This window comes from Mus caroli, chromosome 14, assembly GCF_900094665.2.
Source record: "Mus caroli chromosome 14, CAROLI_EIJ_v1.1, whole genome shotgun sequence".
Taxonomy (NCBI): Eukaryota; Metazoa; Chordata; class Mammalia; order Rodentia; family Muridae; genus Mus; species Mus caroli.
Genome location: NC_034583.1, coordinates 95,114,008 through 95,131,646, shown reverse-complemented (window position 1 = coordinate 95,131,646; position 17,639 = coordinate 95,114,008). Strand labels below are relative to the sequence as shown.

At 35.4% G+C, this 17,639-nt stretch overlaps 1 protein-coding gene across 12 annotated transcripts in view; it reads left to right on the top strand.

Moving 5' to 3' along the window:
• The window catches only part of Rbm26 (RNA binding motif protein 26), a 71,261-nt gene that overhangs the window by 36,481 nt on the left and 17,141 nt on the right, over positions 1-17,639 (top strand). For 6 of the 12 annotated variants that reach the window (XM_021181439.2, XM_029469339.1, XM_021181435.2 and 3 more), the window contains exons 13-19: positions 156-287; positions 1,438-1,509; positions 8,570-8,695; positions 9,014-9,088; positions 9,983-10,150; positions 11,711-11,815; positions 15,645-15,845. In XM_021181439.2, coding sequence (XP_021037098.1) covers positions 156-287; positions 1,438-1,509; positions 8,570-8,695; positions 9,014-9,088; positions 9,983-10,150; positions 11,711-11,815; positions 15,645-15,845 — 879 coding nt within the window. The remainder of the gene's footprint in view (positions 1-155; positions 288-1,437; positions 1,510-8,569; positions 8,696-9,013; positions 9,089-9,982; positions 10,151-11,710; positions 11,816-15,644; positions 15,846-17,639) is intronic. The other 6 variants (XM_021181440.2, XM_021181442.2, XM_021181441.2 and 3 more) reach the window with 3 other exon arrangements.

Below are 17,639 nucleotides of genomic sequence, written 5' to 3'. Positions count from 1 at the left end.
CACCTGCCTCTGCCTCCCGTGTGCTGGGATTAAAGGCGTGCGCCACCACTGCCCGGCTTAAACTTTGTTTATATTGATAGAGGAGTATAAAATCCTGGTTATGCTTCACGTTCCATGGCTAATTAGTTTGCTTGAACTTTCCCTTTTGTTTTGAGGTAATACAGCCTTTAGTCCAGCAGCCCATTTTACCTGTTGTGAAGCAGTCAGTCAAAGAGCGGCTGGGTCCTGTGCCGTCAGGTACAACAGAACCAGCAGAAGCCCAGAGTGCTACTTCAGAACTTCCCCAGGTAAACAGCAGCTTTGATCAGCAGCTCTGCCACATAGCTTCTCCAGCAATTAATTTTCCTTGGTAACTAGAATTATAGTTAATGTTGAATGCTCTACACAGAAATATGGTATATTTATTTTTGACTCTACCTATAAGTTAGTTTTATCACCACACTGTCTTTTTAATCTTAAATTCATTTTCCTAGTTAATGCTCGTGAGAAAGACCCTTTTTACTTTGTGGAGATGTATTTAAACAAATTTGCCTGAGCGTGAAGTTCAGTACACTAAATTTTATTTTTTTCTGTTATCTTTTTACTTAGAGTTGTATCTCCTGATAATTATGCAGTAGAGTGAACAGAGAACTTTTGAGAAGGGAAGACTTAAGCCATCAGGTTACATGTGCTTGACTGATGATAGATTGTTTTAAGTACTCACGTGCCCTGCTGAGTACCTCGCATCACTTTCTATGGACTGGGACTCTTTTCTCCATATGTTGTTTCTTTCCACTTCCATACTTGATTGGTAGTTTCTTGTTTCTATACTCTCAGTCTCAAAAATTTAGCTTTCCTTTTTCTCTAGACGTTTCAAGGTATGCTGTGCAAAATTGGGTTAGGGTGTAGTAACCTACTTAAATGATGCCACGTTAGCTTTTCAGGTCATTAATTCCTAATGCGTAGAATAAGGTAATGAGATTCTCTATGAAGGTTCAGAATGCAAAATGATGTACTGCTATTTTTAAATTATCATACCTAGATAATCACTAATACAATGTATTTACTTATAAACTTATTTTAGGAATGAACGATACTTAATTTTCAGCTTATGAAACAGGCTTATATTTTAAATATTCAGGTCTTTAAAAATGTGCAGTTTCTACTTGTTAATATAAAATTATAGGAAGGGATTTAGGAACCTACTTGAGGACGGATTTGACATTGTAAGTTTTATAGTTAATATTAAAAGACTTTTTGTTTTTGCACACATATTTCTCCTTATCCTCTCTTTCCCTTCCCCTTCCTCTCCCATTTTTTTTAAAGGCCCAGGTTTCGATGGCTACTATTGCTATGCTCAAATTCAATATATATTAGTAGAGTCAGAATGTTCAAAATCCCAACAGACTTAATATATGTTTGGGGAAACACTGAATATGTCCATTTTAATTTTTTTAGAATGTAACTAAGTTATCTGTGAAGGACAGGTTGGGTTTTGTATCAAAGCCATCTGTTTCAGCAACTGAAAAGGTAAGAATAGCATGATGTGTTTGTCTTGGCTGTATAAATGTTTTCCAGGTGGCATCTTCATTTGTTTTTTTGTTTTTTTTTTTTTACTCATAGCTCCAAACTTCTGCTTCTTAATAGTATTGGTAGCTCCTTACTCGTACCTGTTTGCTGAAAAAGAAAAATCTTAGCCTAGCTCCACCTTTTTACATCAACATTTTAATACTTGCTTCTGTTATTTCTGTGTGCTCCATTCTTTCTTTCTTTCTTTTTTTTTAATTACATTTATTTTCTTTGTAGACATTGTGCATTTTAGACTGAAAACTTTGGTAGTCTAATAGAAAGGATCATGAGCCAGGACTGTTGCATTAATCTGATCTCTAGCTCTTTGTTACTAACTGCATGGTAACTGGGTAGTGCACCTAACCTTTCTGAATCTCCTTACTTACTGGTAGGCTGGTAGATGGTAATATTCATTTTGCTCTACTTACTTATATAGTCTGTAAATGGGAAGAATGATATAAATTATTTTATTATTGGCAGTTTAAGTTTATTGCTGAGGTTTTCATATAAGGCTTTACAACACTTCCTTTTTTAAATAAGAGGGTGAATGGAGATTGCTGAGGCTGCTTGTGGGTCTTCTGAATAGATGTGTGCTGTTCTCATGCTTAGGTGTTTGGGACTACCCTGGTAACAATGAAACCATAGAATACTAGCAAAACACAAAAGATTTGTGTTTCTCCCGTTTCTAGTCCCTGTTCTCTCTAGACTGAAGACTACGGAGGAAATTCCTGTAGAAAGTGAATCAAGCATCTAGCTGACCTGCCATCATTTGTTCTTTAGAGTACTGTTTGATTTATTATTTATTTTGTTAAACTTTGGCATAGATAAAAATTCAAAACTCTCTCTGTATCAGACTTTCCTCTTGGACATATTAGTGCCAAAATTGAGTCATTTTCCGTATAGAAATTAATGTTCATTTTTAGACCTCACCACTAGGAGTGATTGTCTTAAGTAGAATAGTCTTGGAGCCTTAACGCTGTTGTACATGTATTCATAGTTTGCCACTTTTTCTCCACTGCCTTCAGTTCTCTGGCACTTTGATGCCTTACTTAGCTGGTGTCTTGTCATTCTCCTCTGTAAGTTTTGTTTTGTTGCTATTCTGTCAGTACTGTTTTAATGTTTGAAAATTTGAATTTATTGGCTACAATTACTTTGTTTAGTTCACAGTCCATATCCCCCACACTCCAGCATGGTTGCTGTTCTGTCGCTTTTGTTGTGCAGTGTACTTCTTTTCTCTTGAGGAGCACCTTTCTGTGTCTTGTCTTGTGTCTGTCCTCTGTCTCCCTTTATCTATGCTAACCTCTCTGCTAGCTCTCTGCTAGCTCTGGCTTCTTTGTGGTGCTTCTCGGAGTGCGGTTACCCTGTCAATCAAATGTCCTGCTGCCTAGCATACCAGCTTTACATACTAAGTTTATCATAGGGTGTTCATTTGTTAAAATGTTTTTAAATCACATATATCCATACACACACACACACACACACACACACACACAAAACTCTTAATAATGATAATATTTGCATTTGACATTTTTTTAAATGGGGGATTGTTTGGTAAAATTGAGCTACATTTGATTCACAGACTTCAGTTTTTATTTAACCATTGGAGATGCTGTTGAGCAAGCTCGCTTGACTATAAAATAGAGATGCCAATAGCCTTTTGACTTTAAACTTTGTTTTGATGTACAGTTTTGGCAATATAAAGAGATTGAGAGAATATGTGAAGCTTTTCTAACCCCCTTTTAGTGGTCATTTATTTATTCATTTATTTTAGTACATACTGCTCCTTTGAAGACCTGAGAGTTTTTTTTGTTGTTTGTTTGTTTGTTTGTTTGTTTGTTTTCGAGACAGGGTTTCTCTGTGTAGCCCTGGAACTCACTATGTAGACCAGGCTGGCCTCGAACTCAGAAATCCGCCTGCCTCTGCCTCCAAAGTGCTGGGATCAAAGGTGTGCGCCACCACCACCCAGCCTGAGTTGTTTTTTTATTACAAGAAAAATTGACTTATTTAAAATATCGGCTACACTTTCTGGGAACTAGGGTTTGTAGCAAAAATTGATTATAGATTATAAATACTTTTTCTTTGATATTTGTTTAAAATGTTTCTCTGTAAGGTCGTTAATTCCTTATATGTGGAAGATTACAAAGTTGACCTCATGGAGCAGAGTAAATGATGGTTACCAGGAGCCCAGGGTGAGGAGTTATGAAGATAATGGCTAACGGTTGTAAGATAATTTCAGAACAAAAGTACAACATGGTAACCTCAAATAATAATCATGATTTTAAGTGTTCTCATAACCAAAATGGGAGGCAGTGCCAAATACTGGGTCAATTTAGCCATTTTACAAGACAGACAGACACACACACAGTGGCAAAGGTAATTTTACTATTAAGTGATGTTTTTAAAAAGTACTTAATATTCTTGAGAAGAGTCTTTAAAATACTTTCTAAATAAAGCTTTAGATCTTATTCTTCTCTCCAGAGTTCTCCATTTGCCCAGTGTTATAAAATGCATATCTATGCGCTCTTTTTTTTTTTTTTTTTAATTATTTGTTTTATGTATATGAGTACACTGTAGTTGTGAGCCTTCATGTGCTTGTTGGGAATTGGACCTCTGCTCCCTCCGGTCTCAGCCCTGCTCCTTTAGGCCCAAAGACTTATTATTATAAATAAGTACACTGTAGCTGTCTTCAGATTCACTAGAGAGGGTGGCGTCATATGGGTGGTTGTGAGCCACCATGTGGTTGCTGGGATTTGTACTCAGCACCTTCAGAAGAGCACTCAGTGCTCCTCCCCGCTGAGCCATCTCTCCAGCACCACCTATGTGCTCTTAAACAATATTGTAAATTAACATCTGGATTTACTGAACATATATTTAATTCATTAAAGAAATTGATCATATTAATTTTCTTATACATAACTTTTTAGATACTTAAAATGAGTTTCTCTTTTCTGTTTTAAATACCTGTTAGACGTATGAACTTTAATTAATTATTATTTAAAATAAATATTTAGTTTATTAAGAGATCTATCATTACAATAGAACTAATATTAAGTCGTGTTAAGTTTGAGCTAGTTGTTTTAAAAATGAAACTTTAGATGGCTTCATAGTAATCCTATATAGGACTTTTTTTTTTTACACTTAGTAATACTTATGGTATAGTTAGTGATGGTTATGGATGGTAATATTTTACATAAGAAATAAAGATGTGGGAACTAGAGAGATGGTTCAGCAGTTTGAGAGCACTTGCTGACTCTGGTAGAGGGCACAGGTTTGTTTCCCTGAACCCACATGGTAGTTCAAAACCATTCTAAGGTCAGATGATGTAGGGGATTCATTGTTCCTTTTTTGACCTCTTTGGGCACTAGGCATGCACATGGTGCATATATATAACATGCAGGCAAAACACTTAATACATATAAAATAAATTTAAAGGACAAAAGAAAAAAAGGTATCCTTGGAGCATAACCTCTTACCAGTTTAGAAAAATTAACTTTTGTCTCTGTCATAGGAGATAATAGTAAAATCATAGCACATAAGCGGACTTTTAACTCATCTTCTGGGTTTATATTTGCTATAAAAAGTTAGCCAAAGATACTACAAAACAGTAAAATTGCTGGCTAATACCTCTTATAAACATAGACACAAATACTCCAAAGGAAATATTAGCAATTTCCAGTGGTATGTAAAATACATACTACATCATGGCCAGAAAAGATTTAGTCCAGAAATTCAGGATGATTTAACATTAGGAATATCTTACTGACCACATTAGCTTTGTAAAGGGAAAGGAGACCTTCCGTGACTATCTTCTTAGAAAACTATTTGGTAAAATACTTATCACTTTGCAAAGTAGGAACTTCCCTACCTTGTTGAAGAATGTTTCCACCTCTCCCACCAGAACTAACATCACATGTAATGGTGAGATATAATGAATATCCCCCACTGTTAATATCAGGAATGAGACAAGATCTTCTTTTAGTCACTTTCTTTCAGTTTTTTTTTTTTCCCCCCCCCCCCCCCCCGGGTCTCCCAGGTCTAACCAATACAACAAAGTGATAAAATGAAACAAACTATTAATAAAGATTAGAAAAAAGGAAAGAAATCTGTTTATATGTGGATGGCATGATTATTACATATGTAGAGAATTTAAAATAAAATTGTAAGCGGTTGAGATAATAGGTGAGTGGAGTCAGATCATCAGAAGTTAAGCTAATATGTTGCCATATGAAATTACAGCACATAAAAACAATTAGAAAATAAACGTGCTGTGTTTACTTGTAATGACCTCTGTCTATATTTTGTGTTCTTGTGATTTGTAACTTAACCTTGAGTGTTGGATATGCTGGATTCCTCTGCTGTTTTCACTTCGAATATATTTGTTAATTTATTTATTTATTTATTGACAGTGGTAGAGGTCAAATCCAGGGCCTTGACCATGCACTTCAATTTAATATGTAGCTAAGGCTGGTGTTTAATGTACCGATCCTATTGCTGCCAGCTCTCAAGTACTACAGTGGCAGGCACACCCCAGCACGCCTGGGTACATTTTCAGTCTTGGACAGTGTGTGTGTGGGGGATTCTTTACTATGTAGTAGTTAAATCTAGAATCAAGCAGATTCAGATCAAACGCAGTCTTTGTAATCCTACAGTTATTATTTCCAAGCACATTTTACTTTTACATCTTGGCACCTTTGAAATAGGGCTGCGTTTCACCACTGTTGGAAGGAAGTGCAGTTGTAAGTACTTTACTGTTGTTCTCAGTTGCTTCATTTTACCTAGGAGTCCTTGAGATTGATTGAGGCTTCGTGGAATATTTTTATCATATATCTTGGAAATCACTGGCTAGGGATATGGATATGGTTATGAGACAGCTTGTAGAAACAGGGAACTGTTCTGGTCTCATCACAAATGCTAAGATGGTTTGAAAAGGTTTGTGTGTTCCTTATTGACTAAAGTGGGAAAAATGCTAGGTTAAACAAATAATTCTACTATAATGTGTATTTGTTGCTGGAAAATAGCATTGTGATACTCAAAATCCCAAGTTATTCTGTAGATAGATTTTAACTTGTTAGGGAATCCTCATGTAGAAACAGTATACTCACACTTAAAAGTAGGCTGCCTTGTGTTTCTCATGTTACAACCTCTCTGAATATAGTTTAGCAATTGTGACGTAGTAACGTAGCATTGAAGAAAATTTCCAGACTTATTCCAGAAGAATTACTGAAGTTAGACTATACAGATTTCTGTATTTTGATTTCTAATAAAATCAAATATTTCTTAGTTAGTTTTTCATGTTTATTAGTAATATTTGGCAGGTTTTATTTTGAAGAAAATTACCTGTGAACTTTTGATACATGTAGAATATTATTTTCTTCTTTTTAAAGATTTATTTATTATTATATGTAAGTACACTGTAGCTGACTTCAGACACACCAGAAGATGGCGTCAGATCTAATTACGCATGGTCGTGAGCCACCATGTGGTTGCTAGGATTTGAACTCAGGACCTTTGGAAGAGCAGTCAGTGCTCTTAACTGCAAGCCATCTCTCCAGCCCGAATATTATTTTCCTTTACTTTTTAAATATAAGTTGTGCTCTGTGAAGCTAGAGTAATGATAGCTTGCTTTATGTCTTTCAGAGTCTGAGACAGAGAGGGAGTATTAAGAGTAATAGGTCCCCCCCCCCCTTTCTTGATCTTGTGATTTTTACAATGAAAGACCTGAAAGTCGTCTTCAGATTTCTGCTTTTATATCAGATGTTAACACGTTAGTAGCTAAAAAATAGGATAATATTTGTTATTTACAGTCTTCCATCTTTCTGTATCATATGTTAGCTCAGGAACTCTTAAGATGTTAGAAGCAGTAATATTTTCTCTGGAAAATCATGGTGCAGGGTTACTTGCTTAGGTTTTAAAGAATCTGTTGATACTGTCTTTTCTAAGAACCAGTCATCTCATGGAACTTAGTGACAGAAATAAAAAGTAGCCTGTCAGCACTGTCTGTATTATTACTTTATTATTGTTGTTCTTATTAAACCTTATGTTTTAAAGGGTTTTTCACTTCAATCTATAATCATCTGCTTACTTTAGAGTAAAAATATTTATTATCTATCATGTGATTGTACTGTTTTAGATACTAAAAGTATAGTGATAAAACAAGTCAAAAGGAGAGAGCTTTGAGTTTGTGTTTTGGATTCTCTCAAGATGAACCCCCCCAATTGTATAGCTGAGCACACTGAGCATACCCCACCTCTCAAGTTTACTTTGACCTATCTCATAATTCTGTATTAAAAAGACTTAGGTTCAAAAACCACAAAGAAGAGAAAGACTAGATCTTTGTTTCCAGGGCCTTGTAGTGTAGATAGGAAGGAAGACATCAGGTTCTTTTGGTTTTGTTTTATTTTTTTTATTAAGTAGTTAATATCACCTAACAAATTCAATGGTATTTTTATGTCATAGCTGAAGGAATAAAAATCTGTACGTATTGGAAAGAAAAGAGAAATGGTTAGTGCTTTAGCTTGTAGTGCATCTGAGATTGAGATCCCTTCAAGGAGGAAGGCTGGCTTGTGGGGATGGAGAATGACTGCTTCATTGATTTTGGAACTACAGATGAAGTGATCATACTAAAATGTTTGTAGCATGACATTCGGTTTCTTCTTATGCTTTATTCATAAATATAATAACGACAGTCTTTTCCCTCTGATTTCCCGTTTTACATATTTGGCTTTGCTTTTTTTGTTGTTTGTTTTCTGTTATAGGTATTAAGTCACTAGGAGTTTGTTTGTTGTATGGCTTATCACTCATGAAATGAATACCATTCATTTCAAAACATGATATGTGATTTAGTTATTATAACTATATAATACATTTAGCTCAACATTTAATTTTAGGCAGAAATGCTTTAAAGTTGGAGTTTCTTAAAAAGCAAGACTTAAGAATTATTAGTAATTCTTATTAATAATTAAGAAATTATTGAGATGATTGATAACACTCTTTTTTTAAGAAATTGAATTTGTGTTGGTAGGTGTTGTCTACATCTACTGGTCTTACAAAAACGGTGTATAATCCAGCTGCTTTGAAGGCTGCACAGAAAACCTTGTTAGTTTCTACCCCTGCAGTTGATAATAATGAAGCACAGAAAAAGAAACAGGTAAGCACAGATAGTATAACGTAAATTTTCATATAGGAATTCCTCTCCATTTGGCATGTGCATGCCTGTTTGTGTGTCTGTTAAGGTGGTTACCACAAGGTCAAACTGGAAGGTTTGCTCTTCCTTCTGTCACAGTAATTATTCTTTTATACTTTTTTTGTGAAGGGAAGTTTCCTCTGGTTTATCTTTGAAACTTGTATGTATGGTCTAAGCTTTACAGACATAAACCTTGTTATTGCCATGCTTCAGTTAAAATTGCTTTTCTCTTGTATTGTTTTTTCTATCTTTAGTTATACTCAAATGATTTGATTCTTTTAGGAGGCACTGAAACTTCAGCAGGATGTAAGAAAAAGGAAGCAAGAAATTTTAGAAAAGCACATTGAAACACAAAAGGTAAAATTAAATTTGACAGAATTATCGGTGTGGTTATTTTTAGTGAATTTGATCTATTTAATTCCCAGTGAGAAGCACATTTACTGTAATTAATAGTGGTAAACGTGACAGTTAGTAAGTGTATCATCAATATTATGTATTCATTAGCATTGGAGCTGAAGACACAAAGTGATGGGTATAGTTAGGTGGGACTGGTTAGAATCATGAATTAAGTTTAGTTAGCTCTGTTACTGTATAATAGTATATTGGTCAGTACATAATGAAATGAAATCATTTTCTCATTGTTGATATGTACTTCACGAATTTGGACCCTCTACTCGTGTGTTAAACAACAGTCAAAAGCTGCATCTGGCATGTGTCTAGTCCAAATTGAGGGGAAAATGTTAATTACAGCACAGATGGTTTGTTGGTTTAGTGGTGCCTTAACCACAATCTCAGTACTTGGGGAGGCTGAAGTGTCAAATGCTTTGTTTGTGCCCAGCTTAGGTTAGAGAGTAAGACTGCCTAAAAAACCTACTTTAAGATTAGAAATATGGCCTTTTCTTATTTTGAATATACCTTATTAAACCACAGTGCTCTATGTAAAAAGCTGAAGCTGATGTAACTAGGAGAACATAATTTTGTGTGATCTCCCATTCCACTTTTCTGGTCCAGAACTTATGTTCTGAGCGAGCAGGAGTAGTAAAGTTCTTCCTAAAGTGAACTGACGGTAACTAAGCTGCTGTCAGCACTACCAGGTCTGTGGTTCTGTCTCTAGATGCTAAGAGTCTGTCAGTGTTGTTGAGAACATACAAAGTAAACATAATATTTATTTGTCTTAACTATTTTACTGTAGTTGTTTTCTTATCAATAGTAGGACTAAGTCTCTTAAATTTCTGTTTTAAAATTTGCCAGATGCTAATTTCAAAACTAGAGAAAAACAAAACCATGAAGTCTGAAGATAAAGCAGAAATAATGAAAACTTTGGAGATTTTGACAAAAAATATTACCAAGTTAAAAGATGAGGTTAAGTCTACATCTTCTGGACGCTGTCTTCCCAAAAGTATAAAAACAAAGACTCAGGTATTCTGGTTTGTTATTCACATGACTACTTATTAAGGATATCGAAGATGAGTTCAACTCCCTCACTAGGTAGCTAACGTCTGTCTGTAACTCCAGTTCACGAGGATCTGACGCCTTCTTTTGGCCCCCAAGTACACTGAACACACATGGCGCACAGATGTACATGCAGGCAAAATACATTTATTAATACAAATAAATCTTTAAAAAAGAGAGAGTTTAAAATTAAAATATCAAAATTTTTTTTATGGGTATATAGTTAAGAATCCGATTATTCACAACTGTCTTAAGGTGTGAAGTCAGCTATTAGAAAATGATTATGGATAGTTTTGGGAAAGTAGTTTGAGGACAAAATGACATGGTTACTTGACTGTGTGGCCAAGAATTATGTATTGGAATTGGTGATATAAAAGACCAGTAACCTTGAATCACTGTCCAGAATGGGTTTTATTTGCGAAGAGAAAATCTAGGTGTTTTAATCTAGATGATACAACAAATGACGGTAATATTTTCAGATGGAATGAATGACAGAATGATAGAATGTGGTACAGTGTTTAAATCATCTGTATATATATGAAACCATGTTGATTTTTCTAATTTTAATGTGAATTACATGGTTATTCTTTTTTAAAATTCATATTCCATTGCCAATTTCCATAATGACAACTTGGCCTCATAACATAAATCTATTTATTCATTCAAGTAGACTCACAATCCATTCAGAATAGTTCTACAATTGTTGCAGTACTGTTTCCAACATTTAAGCTTGATTCAAACTTTATTTACATCCCTTACAAACTAATTCCATTAAAGATTAAATCAGATTATGATGTCGGTTAACTTTTATTTTGTTTAGTACTACCTATTAGATAAAGTTAGGTCTTTCATTTAGTTTTCAGCTTTGGATTCTTTCTCCTGGCCTTATTCTTACTGGTTTACTTTAACTTTTTAAATTTTTTTTAATAACTTACATTAACAGGGTTTAAAAGTACATTAAAGATAAACATAGGATTCTCTCCCACCTCAAACCACAACTCCTGATACACTGTCCATCCCTAACCCTACTTGTTGTATGGAGCCACCATCACTCGTTTTTTTGCTTTACCCTCCAGTGTAGTTAAGATGTTGTTGTTTATCTCCGTGAGGGACATAGTAGATATTGCTCATTAGCCCCATTTTTCCCCAAAATTATCACATTGTTATTTCATGAATTCACATGTTGGCTATGGTTTAGACAGTGAATTTTAGGGAAATCAATGAGAATAAAAGGAATAAGGAAGCTTACAAACTAGAGTAATAGTATTGGCAATAGAAACAAACGTTGCTTGGCATGGTGACACATACCTAAAATCCTGGCTTTTTGAGGCCAACACAGGAGAATCTTGACTGTATAACTAGCTTGTGCGCCCCCCCCCCCAAAAAAAAAATCCCAAACAACCCCAGAAATGGGGGTGGGGGGGAATGGGACAGGGTACAGAAATGAATATGAGAAAAGATATTTTAGAAAAATGTTAACTTAAGCTCAGAGTATTAATGGTTATTTGAAACATTAATTACTTTCAGATGCAGAAAGAATTGCTTGACACAGAATTGGATTTATATAAGAAGATGCAGGCTGGAGAAGAAGTCACTGAACTTAGGAGAAAATATACAGAATTACAGCTGGAAGTATGTTTTAACACAGCTACACAGTTCACTTGAAAGAAGGAGATACAATTGTGGTTAACATGATATGTGTTTTTGGTTCTAGTTAACAATTACTGTCTACTTTAAGTATTCTCTCTCTCTCTCTCTCTCTCTCTCTCTCTCTCTCTCTCTCTCTCGTGTGTGTGTGTGTGTGTGTGTGTGTGTGTGTGTGTGTGTGTATGTGTTAGTTTGTTAGTGTGTTAGGATAGAGAGGAAAGAGGCTAATTGATTTTACTAAACTACTGGAGAAAATAGTTTTCAGAATGCAATTTTATATTTGCTTGTTAATTTGATTATGAATGCCAGAGGACAGTTTATGGAGATGGGTTCTCTTCTTTTAGTGTGTTGTCTCAGGGATTGAATTTGGAACTTTGGCCCTCTGAGACTTTGTGCTGGCCTGAGAAACTGGTATTTGCTGACACACTGTCTCTGCATGAACACCCTGGTGCCTCTGTTTCTACTGAATTTTAGTCCTCTTTCTGGTTTTGTTCTTGTTTTTTTTTTTTCCCCCTTGGGGTTAAATATAATTAAGGGTGTTATAGGTATTTGTATGGAAAGTCTTTGTATATGTAAAGTCATACAGGCATGTTGTGCTGAATTGCCAAAAATCAGCATTGTAAATCTGTTGAAAACATGCTTATTTAAGTTTTGCCTATAGATGGTGCTGTGGGTGTTTTAAAAGAGAAAATAAACTGACTTATAGTTTAGTTATTAAATGAGAAACTTCTAGTGGAATTGATCTCTTATAAACCATGGATGTTTGATATTTAGCAAAAATCTTATATAAAAAAATATTAAAGTGTATTAATGTCTGTATTCACTATTGCCTGACATAATTTAAGGTAGTTTTTTTTTTTAAAACATATTTTAGGTTATTTGGCTTAATTTGAGTATACTTTTATTTTTATTTTTATTTATTTATTTATTTATTTACCTTTTTGAGATAAGGTTTCTCTGTAGTCCTGGCTGTCCTGGAGTTAGCCTCAAACTTAGATCTGTCTGCCTCTGCCTCCCAAGGGCTGGGTTCACCATGCCCGGTGAGTATATATTTCTTAAAAGTTTGTTGACACTGTTTCCCCCCCCCCCCTACTTTACAATACAGTAGAAATCTGTTTAGTGCTGTTTAAGTATTAAAAATTTAACTTTTGGTATCTCCTGAACATGTCCTAGGCTCCATCCTATCTGAGAGTTAGAAAAAGCTGTGAAATGCTGGCCTAACCCTGCACTGAGTTCCCTTGAAATATGATCTGTTTTGTGTGTATGTGTAACCCAAAATACTAGTTTTAAATTTTATATTAATTTTAAAATTATGTTAATTTTATAAAATTATATTAATTTTAAAATTGGTTTCTCAGTATGAATATTCCATGCCATTGGTGATATAAAAAATGAAATATCATTGTAAAATTTTTGATATAACTTAGTAAGTAAATAACATAAAAATTACTGTTCCATGTTTTCCTTGTTGTAATTCAACCAAAGATAGAATAGTATTTTCCACTCTTTTATGGTGATTCAAGTTTGATTTACAGTCAGTACTCATGCAGTAATACAGTAGATGCCAGAATATGCTCATCACATTAATTTTTCTATTTTTTTAATAGAGATTAGTGAGCAAAGATTTTAAGATCAAATACATTCTGAAAGGTCCTATTGAACATGCTGTTTGGCTATAGGATTTCTTGGAGGCTTTTGGTTTAAATCCCAAATTATAGGTGGTTGAAGCTTGCTTTTCAGGGAGCATCTGTTTTGTCAGTAACGCTTTTCAGGGCATACTTGGGATATGTTTAATCTTATGCCCTCACAACTTTTTTCCCAGGACAGGGTTACTCTGTGTAGCTCTGAATGTACTGGGACTTGCTCTGTAGACCAGACTGGCCTTGACATACAGAGCTCCCTTTGACTCCTCCGCCTTTCAAGCGCTCTACCACCACCACCGCCTGCTTAACCCCTTTTTTTTTTAATCTTTTATTTGGTTTATTTAAAAATTTTTGTCTGTGTATGCTATACAACATATTTCAATATACATCTATATCTCACGGAATGAATTATCAGAGTAATCTATTCATCACCTCACATACTTAAGTTCTTGTGAAAATACATTTAAAAATTTCCTTTTCTTGCTCTTTTTTTACTTCCCACGATGTACAGCAGTTGGTACAGCTTGTTCTGTTGTACATTTTTACCAGCATTTCTCCACTTTCCACACCAGCACAGTTCTTACTAATAGCCATTCTTCATTACTATTTGATTCTATGTTTACTTTTGATAATATTAAGATTTAATGTTCTTACTTGGATGGCATATACCCTCATCAGCATGTTCATCGTTGTGTTTATCTGACTTCTAAAGTTTGAATATATAGTTTTCCAAACTAGAAATGTGCAAGGAGTTTTGTGTGAGTCTCCCCTTTGTTTACACTTCACATTCAGCTAATTGCCAAATTACAGATGAGTTACTCCCGCAGTTTATTTTTATTTTTTTCAATGAAAGCTTGCCAGTATGCATGTGTGTTTGTGTACTCTATGCATGGATTGCTTCCATGGAGGCCAGAAGAGGATATTGGATCCCCTGGGACTGTGAAGTACCATGTGGGCGCTTGAAACTGAACCCAAGGCCTGTGAAAGAACCACTTTCAATCATTTACTTGTCTAGGAAGTGAGCTTGTGTGTTTGGCATTTATGTGTTTGTATGTAAGTCGCATGTGTGGGCAGGTGCTAATGCATGTGTGGAGGATAGAGGGCAGAAGTTAATGTTGTGTGTATCCCTCAAGCTCCATTTTGGAGTGGGGGGGGGGGTCAAGTGTTCCCTGAGTCTTCAGCTCATTGATCTGGCCAGCATGGCCGGGGATCTCCCTGTGTCTCCTCAGCTGTGAGATTACAGATGTGTGTCATGGCTTTGCTTTGTAGGTGTTTGGGGTTGACCTTAGGTTCTCATGCTTACATGGTAACTGTGCTAATTGCACAAACTGAAATTGTACTTGAGGTCCAGGGCTACTAGCACAGGTGTCTAGAGAATGTTTGTGGAATGAAGGAATGGTGTACTACACAAAGAAATTATGTGGCAGAGTATTAATATTCTGTATTTCTTCTATGGTGTGATAAAATAATGCATTTGGGGAAACTTAACATTCGCTGAGTCAACAGATAATAAGTTAGAAGCATTTATTTGATTGAAAATCAGATAGTCTAGAGTATAGTTCAGTGTAAAAAATGTTGATTATCTCTGTAGATTATGTTGCAATCTGTATTAACTTGACTTTTGAAGTGATGTCCACCCTTCTGTGTTATTAAGAGATCCAGAGTTACCTACCAGTCTTTTTGTCATATGTGATGTCTTAGAGTATGAACTTAGTTTGAGAGGGAAGAAGGGTAAGGTGGCAAGTTGGCTTGGTGTAAAGTTGCCTGCTGACAGAGCTAATGACTTGAATTTGTTCCCTGGAACCTATATGGTAGAAGGAGACACAAAATAATGTAATGGAATTGTAAATAGGTTTTTAAAGTTGTTACATTTTAAATACTTTCAGGGTACATTTAGTAATTTTAGAATTTTTAATGTTATATGATTATCTAAATGCTATCTCAGACAGCATAAACGTTTGGATCATTTTCTAAGACATAACACTTGGCTTGAGTTAACACAGTTGTGGTATTTCTAATTTGAAACTTGGTGTGCTCAACAAGTAAAATCAATGAAATATTTCAAACTTTGAAACTCTAATCTCAGAAACAGAGTGTTCGGCATTTCAGATTAGAGGTCTCAATGCCTAGTTACCACATTGTGTATCCTGTGTGTTTTTTTTCTCTTCTAGGCTGCTAAAAGAGGAATTCTTTCATCTGGCCGAGGTAGAGGAATTCATACAAGAGGTCGAGGTACAGCTCACGGCCGGGGCAGGGGTAGAGGCCGAGGCCGAGGTGTGCCTGGGCATGCTGTAGTAGATCACCGACCCCGAGCACTGGAGATTTCTGCATTTACAGAGAGTGATAGAGAAGACCTTCTTCCTCATTTTGCGGTACTTTCTTACCACCTAGCAAAATACTAATTGTTACTCAGGTTAATGGATGCAAGTAAAGAGAAAGTTAAGAGAATGACATATGAAATTTAAATTCAGTGATACACGGGTTTTCCTTAATCTATAGTAGTGTTTCATTTTTAGTTATAAAATAGAAGCAGGTTTTTTGTTTGTTTGGGAGAAATGTTATAATTCATATATATTCTCTCTCCCTCAGAAATCCGCCTGCCTCTGCCTCCCAATAGCTGGGATTAAAGGCATGCGCCACCACTGCCCAAGAAATGACTAGATAAGCCTTCAAATATAAAGTCCATGATTGAAACTTCATTGCTTTAGAGAGGGACCTCAAGAGTAGGTTTATGTTGATAATTTAAGGAACAATTTGCATTTTTCTATAAAACATTTAGATTTTTAAATATGAAACTGTTTAAAAATAAAGTTTTGTTAATATTCCACTCTTGATAGAGTTGAATAGAACTGAAGCAAGATCTACTTTTGATGTATGGTATAAAAGTGACCAAGGATACAATTTACGAGAGTTTATCTAATGGCAATAGAATGGCTTGGAAGAGGAGCAGATTCTAGCCCCTAATCACCCATTGTTTATTTAGACTTGTGGGCTTTATTAGGCTAGTGTGCAGAGTAGAGATGTACGTACCGTGCCCTTTCGTCTCACCTACTGCAGATTGTAGGGTTTTCCCGAGCATCAGTGTTACCATGGGTATCCTGGTGATACTTCAGAGAGAGGACGAATCAGATCTTGTTGAACCTCCCTCACTCATCTTTGTATCATATGCCAGGAGTGAACATACTCCTTTGAATCCTGAATCCCTGAGCTGTGTGTTTAATAAGCTATAGTTTATCTTAATTGATTTGTGTCAAACCAATGTATCTCCAAGAAGTGAGAGTAAACCTGAAATGGGGAACTAGAAGAATAGGTAAACTTGTAAGTGGTATAAGGCGAATTTTAGTGTTTGACACTCACTCCCAGCCATAGTTAATGCTCTATCTGGATATAAGGAATTTATAAAAGAAATGATTGATGTGCAAGAAGTAACTAAAGTGATTAATATCTACCCAGTGGGTAGTCTGGAGAGTGCTGTGCTTGTTGGATTCCTAGGGATAGAGAGTGAGAACTAGATAGGTGCTTGGAGATAAAGCTCAGCTCTCCCTTGCTCTGTTCCCACTTCTGCAAAGGAAATGAGACCCAGACAGTTAAGTGCCCTGCATACAGGTACTTAGCTACTTAGGGGGTAGCAATCAGGTGGAAAAATAATCCAAACAAGGTGTGTTCATTTTAATCATGTTTTGCTGAAACTAAGAGACTTGAGAAGTAAATATACAGAAACTTAGGGTAGAAATACTTTCATAAGTGGGGAGTTTGAGTTCTACTCAAAGTTAGTAGAAATTTATACATGAAAAATACTACTGTTAAACAAGAGCTTAGTTATTTCAGAGTTTAGTTATTTTAATCCTTTCATTTCTGAGCACAGGAGGTTAGAACAACTGTGGTTATTATCAAAATGCCTTTAAATTTTTGTCTAGGGAGACCAGTCATAATAATAATAAAAACAGCTAAAACTTAAAGGGGATATTAGGAATAATTTAAATTAACACACACACACACGCGCACACACACACACGGAGGGAGAGAGGAGATTTTTTTTTTGATTTTTAATATTTTTATTACATATTTTCCTCAATTACATTTCCAATGCTATCCCAAAAGTCTCCCATAGCGCCCCCCACTTCCCTACCCACCCATTCCCATTCTTTTGGCCCTGGCATTCCCCA